The sequence below is a fragment of the Argiope bruennichi genome, chromosome 3 (assembly GCF_947563725.1).
Source record: "Argiope bruennichi chromosome 3, qqArgBrue1.1, whole genome shotgun sequence".
NCBI lineage: Eukaryota > Metazoa > Arthropoda > Arachnida > Araneae > Araneidae > Argiope > Argiope bruennichi.
The window spans coordinates 145,360,008-145,382,689 of NC_079153.1; the positions used below are offsets into that span (position 1 = coordinate 145,360,008).

Consider the following 22,682-nt stretch of genomic DNA (forward strand, 5'->3'; position numbering starts at 1 on the left):
AATTTTTTACTATACAAATTAAAAACTGTAATCACTATACAGCAAAAAAGGAAACGTTTCCATTCCATCATATGTCAAAAATTACTTGCAGATTAGTAATTAAATGAAATATAACTCAGAATTATTCAAAATTATAGAAAAGAGAAAAAAATATGCATTATATATAATTAAATTACAAACAGCCAAATTTTCTAATTTAAAGACTAGAACAGTAATATTTTAAATTACGATCTTTCAACATTTGTTTCTATGTCAGTCAAACTGTATTCTGCTTTTTTTTTTGGATGTCTTTTATAATCATTATTTCTTTTATTACCATTTCAAAAGTAGCATTTTAATTTTATTTGGTATTTAGTAATTAGTAGCAAGCCAGTATACAATTTGTACAGCTGGCTGGCTAAGATTAAAATATTTTAAATCAGCACAGTAAAAAATACTAACAATCAATCATAAATACTAATAAAAGTTAATTTGTGTGCAACAAATGATAACAAATAAATTACAAACACTGACAGACAGGAGAAATGTATATAGGGAAAAAATCTATAGCACTTATTACATGGAGCATATGTTGCAAGTTAAAAACGTATTTTTCAAAGAGGAAATAGATTTAAAGATATTTTTTTCAGTTGACTTTGACACTTTTAAATAAAAGGTTACTATTTTGCATAACAGAAAATAAAGTGATATCCAAAATGTTTACAAGTTTTAAAAAGTGTTATAAAACATGATTGTTATGAGTATTAATTATGCCATGCTGCAAGGTATTTATATACAAAGAAAAATCTTGTTCACTCCTATTCTTTTTTTCCATAGTGAAACTAGAACAATCATCCAAAAGAATATTATACAAGAAAGAAAATATTCAAATAAAGTTCACTTTTCCAGTATGAAATCTATGATTGCATTCATATATTCAATTAACAAACCATATAAAACATATTACATTATCCAAAATACATAATATTTCAATTAAAATAATTATCATACCTTTTCAAATGGATCAGTGAAAGGCTTTTTGAAGACATTTTCAAAAGCTTGTTTCAGACGAGCATCTGTGAATTGATACACAAGAAAAATAAGAGCATGTCATTCAATAAAATAAGTAATGCCTAAATGTATAATCACTAAATAACAAATTAAGATTTCTTTTTCATTATCATTCTCACAACTTAAAAAAATAAAATAACTTTAAATATTTTCCCTCTCAAAATTTATATAAAAAAAATTTGTATTTAAAGGACAAAACAAAACATTTAGAAATCGAATTTACATAATTTATGCATATTAAAATTTAACCTTACTTTTCCAGAGGATTTTTTTAAAGGATTTAATTTAAAAATAAGAATACAAATATGCTGAACAGAGCCAAATGTTATTTTATTATTGCATATTTTATATTTAACTTTTAAATTTTTGATCATATCAGCACCATTCATAGAGACAACAAAAAATTTAACACAACAATTAGGTCAATATCATTTAAAAGATAATAAGTTTTCTTGAGTATTTCTATACAACAGTGCATATATTAGAATGTGTTTCATAGTTTCTATATGGTCATGCTCACCACAATATAATTTTTGCCCAAATTTAAAATCACTTCTTCTAAAAATACTTTAAAATGTATATAGATGAATCATCAACTATTTTGTCATTGATAAACGCAAAAGAATCAAACAGATGGTAACTGAATAAATAAATTTACAAATCAGCTTCGAATTAGAAGCAAAAAAACATATTAACTTAAAGGTAAGAACTTGGAGATACTTTTAATGTTTATATGTTGTTGATTAATAATGACAACTTTATTTTTGAACATTTCATTAAAAAGATAAATTAACCAATTTCCCCCTCACTTTAATATCAATTATTAGTAAATAGGAACAAATCAATATTTGTGAATGTTTTTAATTGAGCAATATATATATATATATACTTGAACAAAATGTAATAACTATCACTTTCACTTAAAAATATGCATCTCGTGCCTTTTTTTAAAAAAATGTATTTCATGCTACTTATATATTTTATTAGAAACGTAAACTTTTCTCATTTACCCTTGAACATTATAAAATTTTATAATTTAAAAAACCTGTAAACTGAAATTACTCTTGCATTGTTTAGGAAATTTTAATTAAGCTGTGAAATTATGAATCAGAATTAAAGTAAAGGCAACACCAAACATTAGATTCAGAGTTTCATACATAATATCTGTAATCATCTCTTTTATTAGTCTAATTTTTAAAAAAGTATCTCTCCATTTTTTTTAAAAAAGCAAAAATTATTTCTAATGATGAATACATAAATATTATCATTCTAATTATAATTTTATTCATCTTTATTATAAATTTCCAATAACAAATGAATGAAAATTTATGAAAAAAAAAAAAGAATACTTTATATGCTTTCCGCTTAATATTTAAAAAAAATATATCTATATAAAAAATGAAAATAAAAATACAAATACTATTTCAGTATTATAAATCCTTTTTTGGTAATATGTGTGATCACTACATATTTAATTTATTTCGATGACTTTCAAATAAGGGTGCATGTCTTTCAGTATTCAAGTTGAATCTAAGCTGTCAGGTGATTTTGTAGTAATCTTAAGTAAAGAAAAAATTTGAGGTTTCTTTACAGTAACAGAAATGATAGCAAATGATGAATTGTCCAGCGTTATTCACTAAATACAAAAAAAAAAAAAAAAAAAAAATGCTAATAAAGACAAAATTTTTAGGAATACTATATCAACATATATAATAAAAAACTATCCTCAACATAATTCAAGACTTCAAGAAATATACTACTGTAATAAAGTATTCTATAAAATGTTTAAAAATACTTTATATGTTGATGAATTAAGTCAAATACCTAATACATGAATTTTTTTTAAATTTTTGATTCACTAAATGAATAATTAAAAATTCAGCAAAATAACACTAGAACAATGAAAGATGCATAATTAACATTATAGGTACAACTTACAATTATCATTCAAAGTTACAAACATGCAATATGATGTAAGATGAGATAATTTCAGCCACATGAATTATTATTTAATGAATATTATGGGACAGTTCTAAATACTAAAGGACTGGGAAATACTAAGCTATGAGGTTGTTATAGTGTAATGTAAAAATTGGGGAGAAAGCCCGTACTTACCAAGGGAAGTGATCGTATTATACGGGGAATTAACAGGAGAATATCGAAGGAATGACTTTTTGGGAGACTTGGGGGTAGCAGCTGGGGAGGGAGGGGGAGAACACTTAGGGGAGGGCTGAAATAGAGAAAATATAATGAAATGACAACTACAAACACTGTAAAATGAATGGTCATTTGATGGTACAACCAAAGGCAAATAAGGAAAAAAAAGGATCTCACCCAACTACATTTTTCTTCTTCTAAATGTGCATTAGATGTGAACAGGATAAACATAGATTTTCTTGCTTTCAAATAACACACAATTTCTGATAAGAAATAGCATCCAAATGTTGATATGAAAACCAAAACTCATAGTATAAAATTATTTGCCATTACATAATCTATTTGTATTAAATAAAGTTGCAAATAACAAAGGATATATATTCATTCTTATGTCTTTCAGTAATTTTATGACAGGAAATACAAAGACTGTATATATTCATTGAATTTAAACAATTACATTACAAGCAGTCATATAAGTTAAAATTCTATGGAAATATAAATTTCTGTTATTGCTGATAATCTCTGAAATTCATTAATGGTGTCAAATTTTCTTCCTCAAAGGCCATTGGGAAATACATTTCTGATACTATTACTTTATGAAAAACGGAAATTAGACATCACTTGTACACCATCAAATGAACATTCAAAAATACAAAATACATACTATACATCATTACCTATTGACTCTTGGCCAGGACGTGGAGTATTCTGAAATAACAATGTAGTAGTATTATACTTAAGCAAAAAAGAGACAAGGTTTTTTTTTTTTTTTTTTTTTTTTTTTTTTAAATGAAATCACTTTGTTATCTTATTTCAATAAGAAACAAACACAATCAGTTGGCATTAACTTATATTTATTATATGCATAAAGCATCAACCACACTTTATAATTTGGATAACATGCTAAAACAGTTTTTTTTTTTTTAGAAAGTGATTCAATATATGAATCATTTTTAAAAGATTTAATTATTTGACATAAAATGGGAGACAATTTTAATAGCACATTTTCAATCCTGAAATCCAGTGGAAAATTCGAAAACTAAAAATTAATATATTGATTTTCTGCGATTACCTCAAACTTGTTATTTGTAATGAAAAAAAATAAAGTATAAAACTTTGGTAGCTGACATTCCTTTTTCTACTGCTAATACAAAGTCTACAATAAGGAATAAGAAAACAGTGGGTAGATTTTTCAACGATTCTTTCATATAGAAACTTCATTTACATTTAAACACTGTTAACACTTTATGTTAAAAACAATGCATAGATGACAGTCTCTGCAACTAAGGAATCCCATAATATGAACCAATACATTTAAGTTAAAAAAAAAATTAAAACATCATAACAGTGCATGCGCAGCTTCTTTAATATCAACAAACTGTCTTCACTTTGTGTACAAAATTTGATGAATATTTAATTCTTATAACCATACAGGAAAAAAAAAAAAAAAATAAGAAGAATTTTTTTGTTTGTGGGAGAAGAAAGAAATGGTTGATTATATATATAGTTTACTGGCATTCTGCAATTTTTTGTTTTAATCATTAAATGGAAGAAAAAATATACTATTAGATATTTAAGTAATGATAGTAAAAATGTTAAATTATAAATCTCATATTTAATATTTTATATCTTAAATTACAATCAATGCCAACATATTACAAACTCTTATCTTTAAATTCATTATGCTGCTCGGGAAAATTCCCATAAAAGTGAAACAAAAAGCATGAAAGGTCTTCAGAGAGATGGGGATTTTGTTTAGGCATAAAAATGCAAACTTATAATTAATTCAATTAGAAAAGAAATATTGTTAACAATTGCTAAATGAACTTCTATTTGTTTTAAGGCTTCCAACAATTAACAACAGAGAAAAATAAAACAATAACTAAGCATTTATTACAACACCTAAATTATTTTTTGTTGTTCTACTCTACATAAAAAAAAAATTCATTTATTTGCACCATGTTATTTAGTTGAAACCAATACGTTTAACGAAGTAAATGTATTTTCAATTACATCTGACTATACATAAAAATAAAGATCTTTATATTTAGAATAAAACAAATATGATGTTGATTTTATATTCAACAATAATGCTGCTACATAATTTGTTTACTTTAAATGCATCCTCTATGTCTAATTACGCTTGTTTATGCAATATGAGTTCATATTTCCAAATCAATTATCTACAAAAACTTTATAAATTCTCTTTAGTTCATTAAAAAATTATAAATTCTATTTTTAGTTGACATCTCTAGCATTATCATCAGGCAGATAAATTAATGATTTTAAACCTATTTTATAAAAATACTGTATTAAAAAAATTTCCAAATATCATATCAAAAATATAATTTGAGATCCTAACTAATTATGAGTAATTCTAAAATATGATTTTGAATTATCTAAGTTTGTGCTTCAATTCATGAAAAATTCAAATAATTAGTCATGTAGCCTAATAGTAATAAAACATATACAAAATAAATAAATAAAGAAAGAATTTGAATAGAACCTTAAAAAAAGTTCCTCAAAAGTATTCAAAACCCCTCCAATCTCATATGTTAAGTATATTTATTAACAATTTTGATACCTTTTATCAGTAACAGATAAAAATTAGAATTCTAATATTAACATATTTTATTTATTGATTCATGATACTTTGCCTTTTCAGAGATTACTGCAAAGTCAAGATTAGAAATGTTTTTAAGGGTCAACAAATATATCTTTAATTTTATAAAGAAACAAGAATAGAAAATTAATTTACATGAGAATTCCAATTTTTAAATGTTTGTTTGTTGTTAATGTTGTCCATGTTTAAATTGACATACACAACTAAAAGTAATCAGTTGCAAAAGATTAATCAAATGATCAAATAATTGATAGTTTGGGAATAACATTTAATTTAGAGATTAAGCAAGAATGAATTAAAAAAAATGATTTTCAAAATATCTACATTAAAAATGAAAAGGAATTCAAAAGCTATGAATTCAAATTCATCAGCAGTCACAAAATTTAATAAAATACTGATATTGGGCAAAAGTCTGAATGGTTAAAAATTCATTTTAATTTCTAAAATCATCATTAAAAAGGAATGATATTTCTCTAATAAAATATGAATAATAATTCACATTTTTTTATTCATAATATGCAAACTGATTCACGAAGTAGGTTAGAAAGCTAACACACCACAATATTTTTTTAATGCAAGCTACTAATCATATAAAATCACAGAAAATGTTTTTAGATATGTAAAACATTTGCTAAAAAGTTATATATTACCTAAGATTAAATCAGAATCAGATATTCGCCAAAAATATTGTAATGTGAACTTTAATCTATGTTGAAAAAGATGATTAGACGGAAGTAAATATAAAAATTTAAACATTAATTTGATATACATATAAATTATGGGACACATAGAAAATTAAAATATGGACTTAAAGGTGAAAATTAAGTGTAACAAATAGGTAATTAAATTAAATATAGAAAAAAATATTTTATTGCACATCCCCTATCTTTTGTATTCACCAAAATATATTATCCGAAACTGTACCCTATAAATAAGGTTAAAGATTTTACGTCTTTTCATATTAATCAGCAAGATAATAACATATAATATGTTGAATACAATATATTCTGTTTTTGGTATTATTCATTAATTAAAGCACAAAATATCTAGATAATCTAAAACAAAGAGCTTATTACTCTTGTGCTGCTGACAACAGGCACTACTTCAAAACGAGAGGGCTTTTTTTCCGTCTGAGGAGTTTTGGGAGATTCTGTCAGTTGTGCACGTTTTGCAGCTTCTTGAAGTCTTCTCTCACGACCTAACTGCAATTCCAACAGGCGAAGAAGCTCAATTCTTTGGATAGATCCTAGTAGAATCATTGATTCTAAATAATAATAATAAGTAGTAGTAGTTAGAAAATAAAAAAATTAAAAAAAGATATTTATTACAACCGTCACAAAACAAGACTGAAGAGAAATAAAAAGGAACTTGAAAAGCTAGATATATGACATTTTTATTTATTTAGTAAATATTTAATTGAGTTAAAATAAGGCATTTGAATCATTACTTATAAATATAAGCCTAATGGTAATATTTACCAAAACTCTCATTTAAAATTATTTAATTCCCAGTTTCATAATATTTTTAAAAGAAATGATTCTTTCCAGCTTGCCAGAATCAGGAAAAGAAAAGATTATATATATTATATATATATATTGGTGAGGTCATTTCCTAATTTTCATTCTTGTCATTTCTTTCTTCATTTTATTAATATTTTCTTCAAATTATTCACCTGATGTGTCAAAAAATGATTAGCAAAATTATTTTGGCAACAAAGATAGAAAATAACTTTAAAAGAGAAAATTCAATTTTCTGATTTCTTATTTAAAAGAAAAAAAGCATTCATATGATGTTATTCTTATTCTATACCATGAAATATATTTCAAATCTAAAAACAAGTAGTCAAATTCATAATCTTAAAAAGTATGTTAAATAAATATATAAAGATGCATTTCTATGAAAGCTAACCATTTGTATTTCTTGTTTCAATGAGAATTATGGTATAATAATAGAAATTTATTATTTTTTAATGTGCAAAAAGCAATTTCAATAATTTAAAATCTATTAGAAATTACTTTAAAAATTTCATCACAGATCCTTATTAGAATAAACATTCTAAAAAGTCTCTCACCAAGGGACTCTACAAGAGGAAAGAACTGAAGCCGTTTCTTTAGCTTTAGAATACTGCGAAGATCTTTGTATGTGCATCCTCTCCACACACTCACCACATCTCGTACCATAATGTCTGCTACAAACACATTGTGAGCTCTGAAATATATTTACAAATCATTATACAACTTTCAAGCAATTACATTCATCTCAAATTAAAAAAAATCTAATAAATGAAGCTTAATGAAGCAAACACACCAATATGGAAAACCCACTCAATCATGTTATCTGTGTAACATTCGTTTACCCTTTTATTTGATATAATAGAAAATGATGCAAAAAGGTTATGCTTACAGCTATTATATGCTAATATTTACTTAAAGTGAATAAAAGAAAACCGTTGAAGTTGAAAAATCATATTAAATATTCATCATAATGTTTTATGAGTTATTTGTCCTCAAAATAACTAAAGGACAAATTTATTGTAAAATAATAATAAAATGTATATTCTATTAAATGGCAAATGACAATCTATGAAATTTTCAAAAATTAAACTTTTGCAGAATTTACTGTTATAAAAAAGTATCTTTAAAATGCATATATTCCTTTTTTTTAATTATGTCAAGACTGAAATTCAATAAGACACAGCAAAATAACTTTTCAGTGCATTCACGTTTCTTTTTTTTTTTCCTTCATAAAATAACAAAATGCTTATAATAACATAGAAATAATTACACAATATATGAAATTTTATAAATGTAATCATTATAAATGTAATCATTCATCTTTTCTGTAATCATTAGGATTCTTCAATATCTTCTAAATATAAATTTAACAGATAGCACAAATATTAATAAAATAAAATCATAAAATTATGAAGCAGAATTCTTTAACAAACAAAATATATATATATATATATATATATATATATATATGCACACTTACTCAGAAGATGTAGAAACAATTGGAGGTAAATAAGGTAGCTTTTTAATCTGGATAATGCTGTCATAGATAGATGGTTGAAGAGCTTGAGATATTCCATTCGCTATTAGCACAGCTAACTGAAAAAAAGGTTTATAAAGTAATTAAATCTGTTGCAAAACTATTATTCTTCAGAATTTTTTTTGTTTGTACAATCTATATTATAACAATAGCATGAAAAAAATAATGCAGCACAAAATTGTTTGAAAAATGATGAATAAATTTGTGCTAAAAAAATAATAGTGCATTGAACTGAAATAATACACAAAGATTATAAAGCAATGCTATTTATTAAAATGCTTTAAAATGTTCTAAAGGTATTTTTAAAATACATAAATTACATATTTTCCGAATTATTCTTCATACAATTACACTCTGCAAATTTATGCAGTAAAAATTGTTCGCGAAAATGACATTCACATGATAAAGAAAATCTACTCTACATACAATAACCGGAAGTATGTGAGACATCTGTCCTGTCAGCTCAAACACAATTACAGATGTAGAAATAGTATGAGTAACACTTCCCGAGAGAGCAGCTGCACCTAAAGTAATTAAAGAGAAAGTTTATTTTTCTAATGAATATAAAAGAAAAGAAAAGCAGAAAGAAAATAAGAATCCAGGAAATAACAATGACTGAAATTAATTCAAACAACCCTCTGCAAGATTTTTTTTTATATTTCTTACAGAGGATTAAGTATTTCAACTATAAACTTTACAATCAAATTTAATTATACATTAAATTATCTATTGGTCTTAGACTCTGACACAAGGTTCCCCTCTTACTGATTTTTATCCTTTTTTTTAAATTTTAAATAATTTAGTTCATCAGCAGTACATTTTCTTTTCTTTTCCTTTACTTCATTTTAAAATAGTAATATTTGCTTTCAATTTTTAACCTATATAGAAAGGATCTTTATTTCGTATATATTTTGTGATTTGAGCACTTTCTAACGAATCCTATTTTTTCAATTAATCTAAAAACAAATATTTTACACCAAGTTTCCTTACAATTCTAAGGCTCAATACTATTATTTATAGAAACTTCTTTACACCTATACTTTAGCCATGAAATAGTATTGATAAACTTAATTACCTTCTATAATTTTTAATAAAGATTTTGACAGAAAGTTATTCTTTCAATTCTTTAATGTTTCAAATTTCACAAATTTAACTGAATTTGAGGCAACTGTAAGCTACATTATTCAGAAAGTTGTTAAATTCTACTAAAATGAAATCGCACTTTTTTAATGCAGCTACTTGCAATTCTCAAGATTAAAAAAAAAAGAAAAAAAAAAGGTTTCCAAATCAATGAACACTTTTTTTTTAAATATCCTATGTCAAAAATATTAATCTGTCTAACAGAATGATAAAAATATTAGGATAATTTTGGCTCACAACAAGAGAAACTTTAGTTTGATGGATAAGGTTGGATCTTTTGATACTTGGCAGAAATTTTATAAGAATATCACACAGAGTAAGAAATTTGTCTTTTTCAGGAATATTTTTTAAAAGGAAGTTATTCACATTTTGATTGCTTATTCAATAACAGCCATATTTTCTAAGCAAACATCTGTTTATATTCAAATGATTGAAAAATTTCTCTTCATCGAAAATTTTAAATAGTCCACCCTTTTCACTAAAAAAACTTTGAACAAATAAAACATTTTAGGTAAAAAGAGGTTTAATATTGGATAAAAATACTAAGTTCACCATCTTTAAATGAATAGTTGACAACATATAGGTTACTATTACCCAAACTTATGAACAAAGATGAAAATTATTTTTGCATTTCTTCATTCAATACATAAACTTTCATTTTATTGATATACTATTTATTTTAATTTTTTTCTTTTTTCTCTGTAATTACAAAGATTTCTTAAAATATCACATAACCCATCCCTTTCTTACCCATTTTAAAATTGCTAGTTTAAAGCCATTTTGTTTGTTTGCAAATACTTGTAGATTGCTTTGTCAAGCATTAAAATATACACATTAAGGTCAAGCAGATATTTTCATAAAACACTCTTAATATATGGAACAATGCTGTATGAAATTAAATAAGAGCATTTTGTTGGGCCAGGGAACTTTTTACAATATTGCTATTTGAGAGCATTCCTTGGAACAAATTTGAAATTTCCATACTAAATTATATACATGATAACTCTCTATATACTTTAAAATTCATTTGAGTTCCATACATAAGCACTCTTTAAATACAATAAAAGTTGTAGTATTATCTGAGCTCTTCAGTTAATGGAAGCTTCTGTAGCAATGAATCTCATCCTCTTTCAGCAAATTACATAAAGGTAATAAAGAGTAATCTTATATCATTTTTTTTCCATGGGTGGATTTTTCCAGCCTAAACTATGTCAAACTATTTATCTCTTAAAATTAATGTACAATACATTAATTTTGTAAAAACTTCTTGTAGATCCAAAGATAAATAATAATATATGGTTCAGAATAAAGCAAAATAAGATTAAGAAATTTTAAGAACTGTAAAAAATTGTTGATTGAACCAATAACAATTAATATTATTAGCATTTATTTATATAATGGGGATTCATTATACATTTAAAAAACTGAATTCTGAAGTGATAACACATTTATTAATATTTCACATTATTTTTAGATTTTTTTCCATATAATTTTGCAAGAAGATTTAAGAATTATTAGGGCAACTTTAATGATAAAAAAAGATGTAAAGTTCTTCAAAATCCTTTGGATATAATTTCATGAAAAAAATATTGTTTATCCAATTGGAATAGATTTGAAAAAACAGAATTTATAAAATGCGATATCCCATTTAATATTTATAAAATGGGCAATCCTATTTTCCCTATTATCACAAGATGTTGTGTGGTAGCTCAATAAAACTGTTTAATATTCTAAATATCACAAAATATTTTGAAGATATCATAACAGTATTATAGAACATCACATAGCAATATCTTATGCTAACAAGGACTAATAAGATAAAAACTAATAAAATGCTAGCTTTAAAAACTAGTAGAATTACCATTCCCATTATTAATAATAATAATAAAAAAATCTGCATGTAATGATTTATAAATAAGAGTGTCAATATATAGTAGTTATGAGTAATTCTATTCAAAATGGCATGGTACTAACATGAAGATTTTAATCTTTTGTTGAAACTTGCTATTTAATATACATATTGCACTGATACAAAGCATATATATCAAAAGAAATTTATATTATATATATAAATAACTCACCAACAACAGCATAGCCACCTGGAATGATTTTATTAACACTGCTACCCAAGGTAATTCCTTCTGGAAACCAAGATGCCATACATTCACCAACAAGTCTTCCAAAAGCAGCTCCTAATTAGTACAAAAACATTCCAAATAATTTTTATAAAAAAAATAATGTAATAACAAATTGGGAAAGTTTTCATTAAAGGTAAATATTACATATCAGTTGATAACATTTCTGTATCTCAAAACATAAATTTAATGTAGCTTCTTTTTTGTTTGTTTTTTATAAGAAAAGAAATCATTAGAAAGTTCAAAGAATTAGGCTTACCCATTTTGAAAACAGGTATGAAGAGACCAGATGGTACAGGCAATGTAGCAGCTAAAGTGGTAGTAAAAAACTTAAAAAAAAAAAAGGAAAAAAAAAAAAAGAAAATGAATATATAATATGGATTAATACACAACTAAAAATATATATATATATAAAATAAATAATAATTTTAAATAAATAAAACTATCACACATCAAAGCATTATAACTTGAAAAGGAAATGCAATAAATAACAGAAAACTTTAACTTTCAAGTCACATACTAAAAATGCAAATTAAAAACTTGAAATGGAAAATTATTAAATATAACACTTACATTCTTTTTTTTTATATTCCACAATTCTTATACGCTAATCAAATTTCATATTGAATAATTGAACAATCTATTTACATTATATATAAACTTACACACACCAATTATAAAAAAAATTAAGAGTTATTTTTTCTATAAATTTAGCTATTTAGGAACAAGAGGATTACAGAAACTTACTGTAATTATGATGAAAACTACTAAATTTACAAAAATGTTTGTGTAATCTGTAGTCCAGTGGCTGACAATTATGGCTTCATCCACTTCTAAATGATGATTTGACCAGGTGACATTGCTGAACAATTCATTCATAGATTCATGCGTTGTCAACTAGAAAAATAAGCAAATACATTTATACAAATTCCTAAACATTAAAAGATTTTTTTACTTAATATTCTATTCTCTATACTTTTAATAAAATTTCTCATATTTTTTTATTTTTTCCTCTAATGCTAGTATTCTTCAATGAATGTATTTCAGTTACACATCTGCAAAGAAAACTAAAAGAATACTTTGAAATTAAATTAATCTTAAGACTTTTCCATGTGAAAAAAATATCCCTCATGCTTATAAAAAGTGTAATATAATCATATGTTCGTTCCATTTGCATTTCTGTTACTCCAATTTCTTATAACAATACATACAGCATTTACTTCCAAATAGCTTCTCATTACTTTCACATTTAGTACTTTCTCATTTTGAAATGGCTTCAGTTTCCATTAAAAAACAACAGTTTAAAAAAAATTTCTACATTTTTTTTTCTATCTTTGTCTCTCTCAAAGTTATCTTTGTCTCTTTTAAAAGTTATCATTTGTCTCTTTCAAAAGTTATCATTTGTCTCTTTCAAAAGTTATCATTTGTCTCTTTCAAAAGTTATCATTTGTCTCTTTCAAAAGTTATCATTTGTCTCTTTCAAAAGTTACTTCTTATTTCAAAGTAGGAAATATTTCAGCTTTGCCAGTACATTTTGAAATATTAACAAATATTAACTTCTGTTCATTGAACAAAAATTGTATATTTTGGATTTATGTACTGAATATAGAAAATATATCCTTAAAATCCTGAATATCCTTAAAAAGTTGCTTGAGTAAGGAACTCAAAAATAAGAAACAAGTAATATCTTCAAACTATTATGTTACAAAAATTATGTATGGATTAAGGATACAAATTGTAATTTAGCACTGCTAGTAATAAAGCTGGTTAAATTAAAAACCATATATTTATACAATATGTAACATTATTACAGTTTTTTTTAAATTTCTTTATTTTCGCAGGATCAGATTTTAAAATTAAGACAGATGAAACATGGGGAAAAAGGGAACAAATTCATGGATGGAAAGATTTATGGGAAAAAATAAAGCAGTAGGATAGAGTGAGATAAAAGAATAAATATCCAGAACATTTTCAGAGTAACAGTAAATGTATAAGTAGTGTTTAAATCATTATTCAAATATATCACATTATAAAAAATTTTTATTAAGAAACTATACCTTTTCTTTAAATAAGAAACTTATGTTTTCTTTCACATATAATTTTACCAGTCCTGGTTTTATTTAAGTAAAAGACTAAAAAATATTTTTGAAAGATAAAATATTTCTAGATCTTAAAAAAATACGAAATAATATAAGTTTAAATTTTTTTATTTATGATAAAGTAGACCAAAATATTTCCTTTAGGAGATACTAATTTTCTCAAAGATTAAGAAATTAAAATATATTTTTTACATTTTTTCTATAATATTTTGATATATACAAAAACTATTTTTCAATATTTTATATATTACCTATAATATATTTTATATATTTCAATATTTTATATTTTACCTCAGCAGCCATAAACTGCCCTAGGCCCAAAGGAAAAGTCACAGTAGAAATAATCAAGGTAATCACAGCAGGATAAATGAAACGACTACAAAAACAAGTTTAAAATTAAATATAATCAATAGCTAATGGACTGCAATTAAAAATTTTATTAGAAATAATATTTATTAATTGCTTTTATTAATTTAAAGCAATTTTTAGAAAATATGTATAAATGTACTATTTAGTTAATTAAAAATGAATTTGTTTCTTCTGAATAATTATATATTTCAGAGCAAAATCTAGCATTTTATGAATATGTACCAAAATATGCAATATCTGGAAAGGACATTAAAAAAAAATCAAACATAATTAAAAAAAAATATTACAAAAATTCAAATAAATAATTTATTTAGAAAAGAAATATATAGCATAATTTATATATTTTAGGAATATATATAATATTAAAATACATAATTTATGCAGAGATTTATATACAAGTAACTTTCAAGTGAAGGACAATGTGACAAAAATTTGCACTAATACTTACTTCTGCTGAAGAAAAGCATTCATCCTTTTATGCTTTCGATTAAAATGCACAATTTGCCGGTGAAACCACACAAAAAATGCACCACCTAATCCACAAACTGCTCTATGAACATAACAATAATAAATGTAAGGTATGAAAAAATTTTAGTAAACTTTAAATTGCACAAAATTTGGTTACAATTTTGAAGAAAATCTATACAACAATAAAATACGAAGATATCTTCATATTCTAAAATATAAGAATAGTTTTGCATCTTACCCAATTCCAGCAAATACAATAAGCTCTTGAGGATCAAATGGAAAGTCTATGTGGAAATTTGTTCTAAATATTGCTGTGAGTGTTTCTAAAGAAGGGGAAAGATTTGTTGTAATATTTATTTTTAGTTTTTATTAATAAAAAGTACAGAATAAAATGATATTTACCCTCATTCTTAAACCAAACACCAAGTAATCGCCAGACCATTGCTCCACAGCAAGCAGCAAAAAATCCTCTCCAATAATTTCGTACAGCAAAATACACTGATGTTACTTCAATACTGAAGAGGACACCTAAAGCAATGAGAATAATTTTAAAATATCAAAATATTTTAGCAAATAGTGAGTTAGATCATATTTATATCGAATTCATTTTAGAATCAAAAAATTTCACAAATCAATAATTCAAATATGAATAAACCAAAATTTATTTCTAATTATGGATGATATGAAATGTAAATCAAAACTTCATCATTAAACATTAACATTTTAAGAACTATAATTATATTTTAAAAATGAATTTGTTGGAAAGGCTATTGAGATCAAAGCAAATAGACAAAAGTATATTCTTGCCTATGACCAAATAACATATGCTCCCCACGATTGCCACAATATCTTCACTGCAATTGATAACATTCAAAATATCAAGAAATTGAAAATTTACAATATCTTTATGTAAATAGAATACATAATAAAGATAATAAATGTTAAAATGAAATATCTATGTATTTTTAAGTTACAATATTTCAGGAAAGTTATTTTTATTCTAAAATAACAATATTTTCCAATATTATATATATATATATATATATATATATATATATATATATATATATATATATACACAAATAAAAAGGAAGAAAAATAATTTTACCTCCAATGGGAGCAGCAAAACTGCAGGCAACACCTACAGCACAGGCAGCTGCCAACATCTCATTGGCTCTGGATTCATTCTAAGAAACGAAACAGAGCTTCAGGATAAAAATAGCTAAAACTATGCCTGGAAGAAAAATTAGGAGTATATGCTGTTGTATTCAAATGAAAGTGTTTTAAAATGATATTAAGAATGTTACTTTTAAACATAAAAAGAATCTCACCTCATGAATTCCTTTAAAAGATGTAACAAGTTTACTGAGAATAGTGGCCAAGATACTAGAGATATGGACAAAAGGACCCTACAAAAATTCTAAATATTATTAAAAGGTTAAATAACAGACAAATGTAATATTATTAATTATGCCAATTTGGCAAACATTGGCAGAATTCAAAGTGAAAAAAAATGTTACTGCAAATCTGCCATCTTCAATTTTTAGATAATGAAGGAGCCCAGATAGAATCACTATAATTTTCAAATATTTTTCTTCACAGTACTAACAAAATACACAGCATACCTATTTACAAACAGTTCATTAAATATATTCTTCAGAATATGTATAAGAATATTGCTTTCTTTCAAAATGGTGTCTTCATCAATTTCCTTTTTACTATTTTCCCCCCCTTCTATGATTTACTACATGAGCAGCTTTATCTTGCATGCTTTGATGGCAAAATGGATTAAAAAATGCTATATGTTTTCATCTGTGCCATTACTTAACCCCCAAATTTTGAAAACTGCTGCTAGCATGTATCTGAAAAGGTGAAAAATAATAAAATGCAGAAGAAATTTAAAATATTTGCTATGAAAACCCTAAGTATTATAAACAATAATCAATTATGATTCCAGACTCTTAAGCCATGGCTGTGATCCTAAATGGGATAAAAAAAATATCGAGGCTCCCTTTTAAGGTTACCCAAGTTTTGTATGAAAAATATATTGAAAGATTTCATTAAAATTTTCTAAATAAATACTTTGAAATAAATGTATTTATTCTTGACTTTTGAATAAGGCAAAATTATTCAAATGAAAATGGGATCACCAAAGCAACGAATTTTAAATGACTTGCTCTAGCAGTGAATATGAAAAATCTGAAGTAGTTTCATGTGAATTAATTGGAAATCTGCAAGTGAATATAAAACACTAAAATAGTAAATAATAGAAAAGTAATCATACATTTTAAAATCCTTTTTTTTTTTTTTTTTTTTTTCAAATTAAGGTAATAATAGAGTAATATTCAAATTTCTATTTGGAAATATTTTATTTTGTATGTACTTTTTTTTTTTTTTTTTTTTCAAATATAAAGTCATATTGAAAATTCAGCAACAGGATTTTCATGAAAAAATTATATACAGTTGTATATTACGTTAATAAATAGTATAATTATAATAGTAAAATAATATAATTTCATATGCAATTACTCAAATATGAAGACAAGCTTCTTCATTTTGAAATGTTTTAATAAGATATATTAATTATTGACACTCCAATGATTTAAGAGACTGCTATATGTTCAGCTACCTAATAAACATGTATGAAGAATAAAAATTTATAAATTATTGATATATAGACACAATACATTATTTCAACTTCAATTTACTACTTATAAGTTAGTAAATATACCTCTTTACCAAGGGGCATTCCACTACCTAATGTGCATGTTAATCCAATGACTTTTGAAATGAGTGTACGTAGTGATAAATATTCTTTTAAAACAACACCTCTCAAAATTGTTTTCATTTCAGGAATACCAGAACCTGAAAAAGATTTTTTTCATAAATACCATCTATATGCAACAAATGAGATTTTTTTTATAGTGAAAAAAATATAAATTGTGGTACTTTGTTAAAAAATAAAAGGGGGGGGGGATAAAAGCAATGAGCTTAGGTTTAAATGGAATAAAATATGAAAAATAGTTTTTTTTTTCCCTTCTTCCTGAAGAACATAAATTGCAAATCAATATTAAAAATGAGAAACAGATATATTTTTAGTGAATTTTATACTTTATGTAATTATATTATCAGAAGCAAATACAAGTGTGCTGTTCTAAAAAAATTGATGCAAATGAATTTATTTATTTGATTCTGAAGTTTCCTGTTTTAAAGAATGGATAAATTTGGAAAAAAATTAATTGAATATAAAGTTTGATTAATAGCATTACAAATGTCTGAAGAATTAGAGGTTAAAGTAGTAAAATCCCCATAGTCAATTACCCTGCATCAAAATAATAGCCAATTAGGTACAAGATTTTTCTAAATTATTTTTTTAAATCAAAAAAACAATTTAGATTGTTTAAAAAATTATTTTCAAAGCATATGAATACATAAAAAAAATACTTCCTATATAGCTATCTTATATTTTATAATGTTCCTTATATTTTAATACATACAAATATTTTATATAAAAAATAAAAATGCACGTCATCAAATTTTAAAGTGTTACATATTAGATAGTTATTATTCAAAAAATTTGTAACAGCACTCCAAGTGACGAAAGATAAATTATGTGAGAAATCATTAGATTTTATGAGGAAAGATAAATATTCTTACCTATAGCTTGAGGAGCTGTGACATGAACAAATCCTGCAGAGAAAAGAATGAGACACATAGGTAGGGCTACCCAAGCAAGATACTGTAGAAATGGGTGAGCAGTCAAATCTCTATACAACCAGATACGAGCTGTAAGAGATTGAAAGAGTTACAGGCAAATAATGAATTTAAACAAATTTTATATACACTTGAAAATGTACAATTTAGAAGCAAAATTAATATTTTATAAATGAAAATATCAGATATCTGGAAAATAAGAGCACTACATTAATAAAGCTATTAATTAATAATAATAAAAAGCTAAGAGCATGAAATTAATTGCACAAATGTAATAAGCTCTACAACACTTAATCCTTTCAAACATAAATTATGAATTTTTTAAAAAAAATCAAAAAAACAAAATGAATTAGAGAATTATTCAATTCTTAATATAATGAAATTAATTTTTCAGAGTAATGATAATAGTGATTAAAAGTCAGTAATTTTTTTTTTTTGAAAAATAAGTAAAATTATTTTTTTTTAAGATTTAAAAAACAGTTCATATGAACTTGCATATGGAAAAACCTAGTAACAGATATTGCTCCGACATAAATTATAGATTAAAACAAACTAACAAACAAAACAATGTTTGATGCACCAATGAATATGCTTAGCAAGAACTCTTCTTCTTAAAATCTATAGATATTAAAAAAATTAAAATATCAAAAGTAGAAGGCAGTGCCAACAACAAAGTAATTTTTATGAATAAAATGAATATTTATTATATGTATAATAATTAGATTTATAATTTGTAACCTTTTCAATTTTGTTTTATAAGATAAACAAGAAAAGGGGAAAAATTCAGATAATTTTTTTTTTTCTAGGAGGAAGGAAAATCCTCTCACATTTTTGACACATGGATATTGCATAATCCATTGAAAAGCTCAAAAGAGAAGAGATAACTCCTAGGAAAGCAAGGAAAAACCAATCCTCCCCTAAACGTGCAAAAGTATTTTGCCACAAGCCTGTAATAAATCAGAAATATGGTTGATGAAATAATACTTTAAATAATGAAATTATTTGCAGAAACAAAATAACTATAAAGATAAAAAGATATTCAAATTTTTAAAAACGGATTCTTATTTGAAAGTAAAATTCTCACCTGCAGGAAGACCATATAAAATTTATCTTAATCTTATCTTAATCTTAAGATTTTGATATCTTTATACAAATCAACAATAACACAGTATTACATAATTATATTATCAAATCTTTTAAGTGTTTTTTAAGCATTCATTTGCAATCATTCGACTAAATGAAAAATTATTCATTGAAATAAGAAAGTAAATAGAATTGGTTTTATTCCTAAAAGAAAACTTTAAATTCACCTTATAAGTTATAGCAGTCATATTTAAAAATTTATTCTTAGAATATAAGAATATTAAAAATATGATTCCTTAAATATTCAAAATATTTTTGCAAGATATGTCCTAAATCATAAATAAAATCTTTTAACTATAATGTTGCATAATTCTTAAGCAAAAACAATCCACAAAAATTACACACAGTGATTATTAATGTGAAGTATTTAAACAAGATATGAAGGCTGAATGATTTTTATATTATTATCACTGCTTCAACAGAAAACAGATAAAACAATTAAAATAACCTAAAAGTATGGATGTAGCCAAAGTTACCTCTTTTAGTTTCCTATTCACCAAATCTTCTAATCAAAAAAAGATACAGTGTTAAAGATATAGATTAGTCAGTTATACTTTTCAATATCTTATTAGTAATTTCATTTTTAAAATATAGGCAGTTTGTAAGCTTAGCATATGGGCAATGAGACAGTTGAAACAAAACAGTGTAAAAGAGAAAATTTAAATTATCTTACCAACTAGTTTTCTATGAACAGCATTTTTGTAAGGCTTAAGTTCTTTCTGCCGCCTTTTCTCTTCTTTTTTTCTGAATTTTTCTAAGCTTTTAAGCCTAGATGCTTCCAATCTAGCATATTCCCCTAGGTCTTCCCGATATTGACCAAACATCTAAAAATCAAAGAAAACATACACACAAATATATATATATATATATATATATATATTCATTGATAAATACATTACTCAAATTAAATTTTTAAAAATATTACAACAAATTAGCTTTATCTACAAAAGTGAAAACATGTTTTTGAAAACTATTTACAAGAAATGACACTATTAAAATGCACATAATATTTTAAATAAATTTCAGCCAGGTTTTTGTTAAGTAAAATGTGTAAAATGCAAAATAATTACACATTTCATTATTACTTTTTTTCTTTTGTCCTATTACCACTGTGGAAAATGCATATTTATAAAAATCTCTAAAAAATGCATTTACACTTTTAAAAATCCGAGAATAAAAAAAGATTAGAATTGCATATTTAAATTATCAGTGTTAAATCTTAATAATGTAAATTAAATAAAACTGGAATTAATGCCTGAATAATTAATAAATAAATTTTTTACAAAAATGACAAGCTGCAAATGAGTTGATAGTTTTGAAATGAATCTTTTTATAAGGAAACAACATATTTTCCCATCAATGTTCAGGATATGTAATTAATAGTGAAATTATTTAAGAACAAAGGAAATTTAATTTATCTGTAAATAGATTTAATAAAGCTAACCAAATGTTTTCAAAAATTATTAAAAAATTTGTGAAAGATTTTTCTTAAGTATTAATAATTAGTTTGACTTTTTAAACAATACTTCTAATATCTCTTTACAAATTTTTTAAAAATAAAAAATTTATATTCTTTGATTATTTGCAAGGAAATGATAATTTATTTCTGCAGAACAAATAATCAGGTAATATATTTTTAGTGCATCACAAGATGATAAATCAGGATAATATAACTATAAACAAAAATAAAATCTATGCAATCTATAAAAATTATAATATTCTACAGTCTAAAAAAAAATTATTTTAACAAAGCATATATAAATATCTTAAATTGGTAAAAAAAAAAAAATCATCTCATATTTTTTAATCATATATGCTTTATATTAAAATTTCTTGCAATAAAATATAAAATATACATGGAAATATTTCATAGATTATAATGGCCCATCTAAATGCAATGAATATGAACACTTTAATAGATTATCAATAAGAAATTTTTAGAAGATTTATTAAAAAATAATGCAACCATAATGCATTAGGAAAAAATAATTCATGGCCAATATTTTTTTTATTATTTATCAGAACAATTTCTTTCTTCACAGTACGAAAATCCAAGCAAAATTCATAATCTAAAGGCATTTTTATTGTTAATATTTGTTCATATATTACACAATTATTTCAATCAATATTTAAAAATTATACAAAAGAAAATAAAACATACCAAAGTATGTTCATATCCCATAGCAGCTTTTTCGGTTCCGTCCGTCATGGTGCTACCTTAAGTTTCAAAAATAAAAAATAAAATAAAAATACAAATGGAATAAAAAGATTTCAAATCTCAGAATAAATGAACCGGGAAACACTGGGAGAAAAACTTAAGTTCCATCACGACAAGAATCCATGCAACCAAGATGTCATAGCGTAGTGTTTTTCCCTCGCACATCAAAAGCCACCTGTATGATTAATTCCAAACTTTTACTGCAGCTCTTCGACGAACAGTAGGGTTGCAATGCCGATTACGATATTGCCCGAGATATTCGCCTAAACTCGCCAAGTTATGGAAAACGTGACTCATTGTATGCATTTTTTTGATCTACCTGATTATGCTTCTTCCATTCAAGGCCACATGGAAGAAATATAAATGTAAATGTTACTCTGTATTCATATTTTAGCGTCAAAAACACATCAGAACTTATGGTAGGGAAAGATCGCCATACTCATTGTTTGATGCAAACAATTCTGTTCCGAATGAATGATGGCATACTTCGTTTCGTATTTTCTGACGAGGAAATT

The 22,682-nt window shown here is 24.5% G+C and overlaps 1 protein-coding gene across 2 annotated transcripts in view; it reads right to left on the minus strand.

Annotated features, from left to right (window-relative positions):
- LOC129962655 (chloride channel protein 2-like) overlaps positions 1-22,373 on the minus strand; it is a 36,182-nt gene extending 13,809 nt beyond the window's left edge. The window contains exons 1-20 of one of the 2 annotated variants that reach the window (XM_056076538.1): positions 22,111-22,373; positions 20,623-20,773; positions 19,634-19,753; positions 18,750-18,878; positions 17,824-17,957; positions 16,424-16,501; positions 16,201-16,279; positions 15,495-15,620; positions 15,331-15,415; positions 15,073-15,174; positions 14,547-14,631; positions 12,904-13,053; positions 12,416-12,485; positions 12,103-12,213; positions 9,308-9,405; positions 8,825-8,940; positions 7,902-8,038; positions 6,907-7,094; positions 3,166-3,280; positions 991-1,055 (exon numbers count right to left, since the gene is read on the minus strand). In XM_056076538.1, coding sequence (XP_055932513.1) covers positions 991-1,055; positions 3,166-3,280; positions 6,907-7,094; positions 7,902-8,038; positions 8,825-8,940; positions 9,308-9,405; positions 12,103-12,213; positions 12,416-12,485; positions 12,904-13,053; positions 14,547-14,631; positions 15,073-15,174; positions 15,331-15,415; positions 15,495-15,620; positions 16,201-16,279; positions 16,424-16,501; positions 17,824-17,957; positions 18,750-18,878; positions 19,634-19,753; positions 20,623-20,773; positions 22,111-22,158 — 2,187 coding nt within the window. In that variant the 5' untranslated portion in view covers positions 22,159-22,373. The remainder of the gene's footprint in view (positions 1-990; positions 1,056-3,165; positions 3,281-6,906; positions 7,095-7,901; positions 8,039-8,824; positions 8,941-9,307; positions 9,406-12,102; positions 12,214-12,415; positions 12,486-12,903; positions 13,054-14,546; positions 14,632-15,072; positions 15,175-15,330; positions 15,416-15,494; positions 15,621-16,200; positions 16,280-16,423; positions 16,502-17,823; positions 17,958-18,749; positions 18,879-19,633; positions 19,754-20,622; positions 20,774-22,110) is intronic. The other variant, XM_056076539.1, reaches the window with a different exon arrangement.
- Between the last annotated feature and the right edge of the window lie 309 nt (positions 22,374-22,682).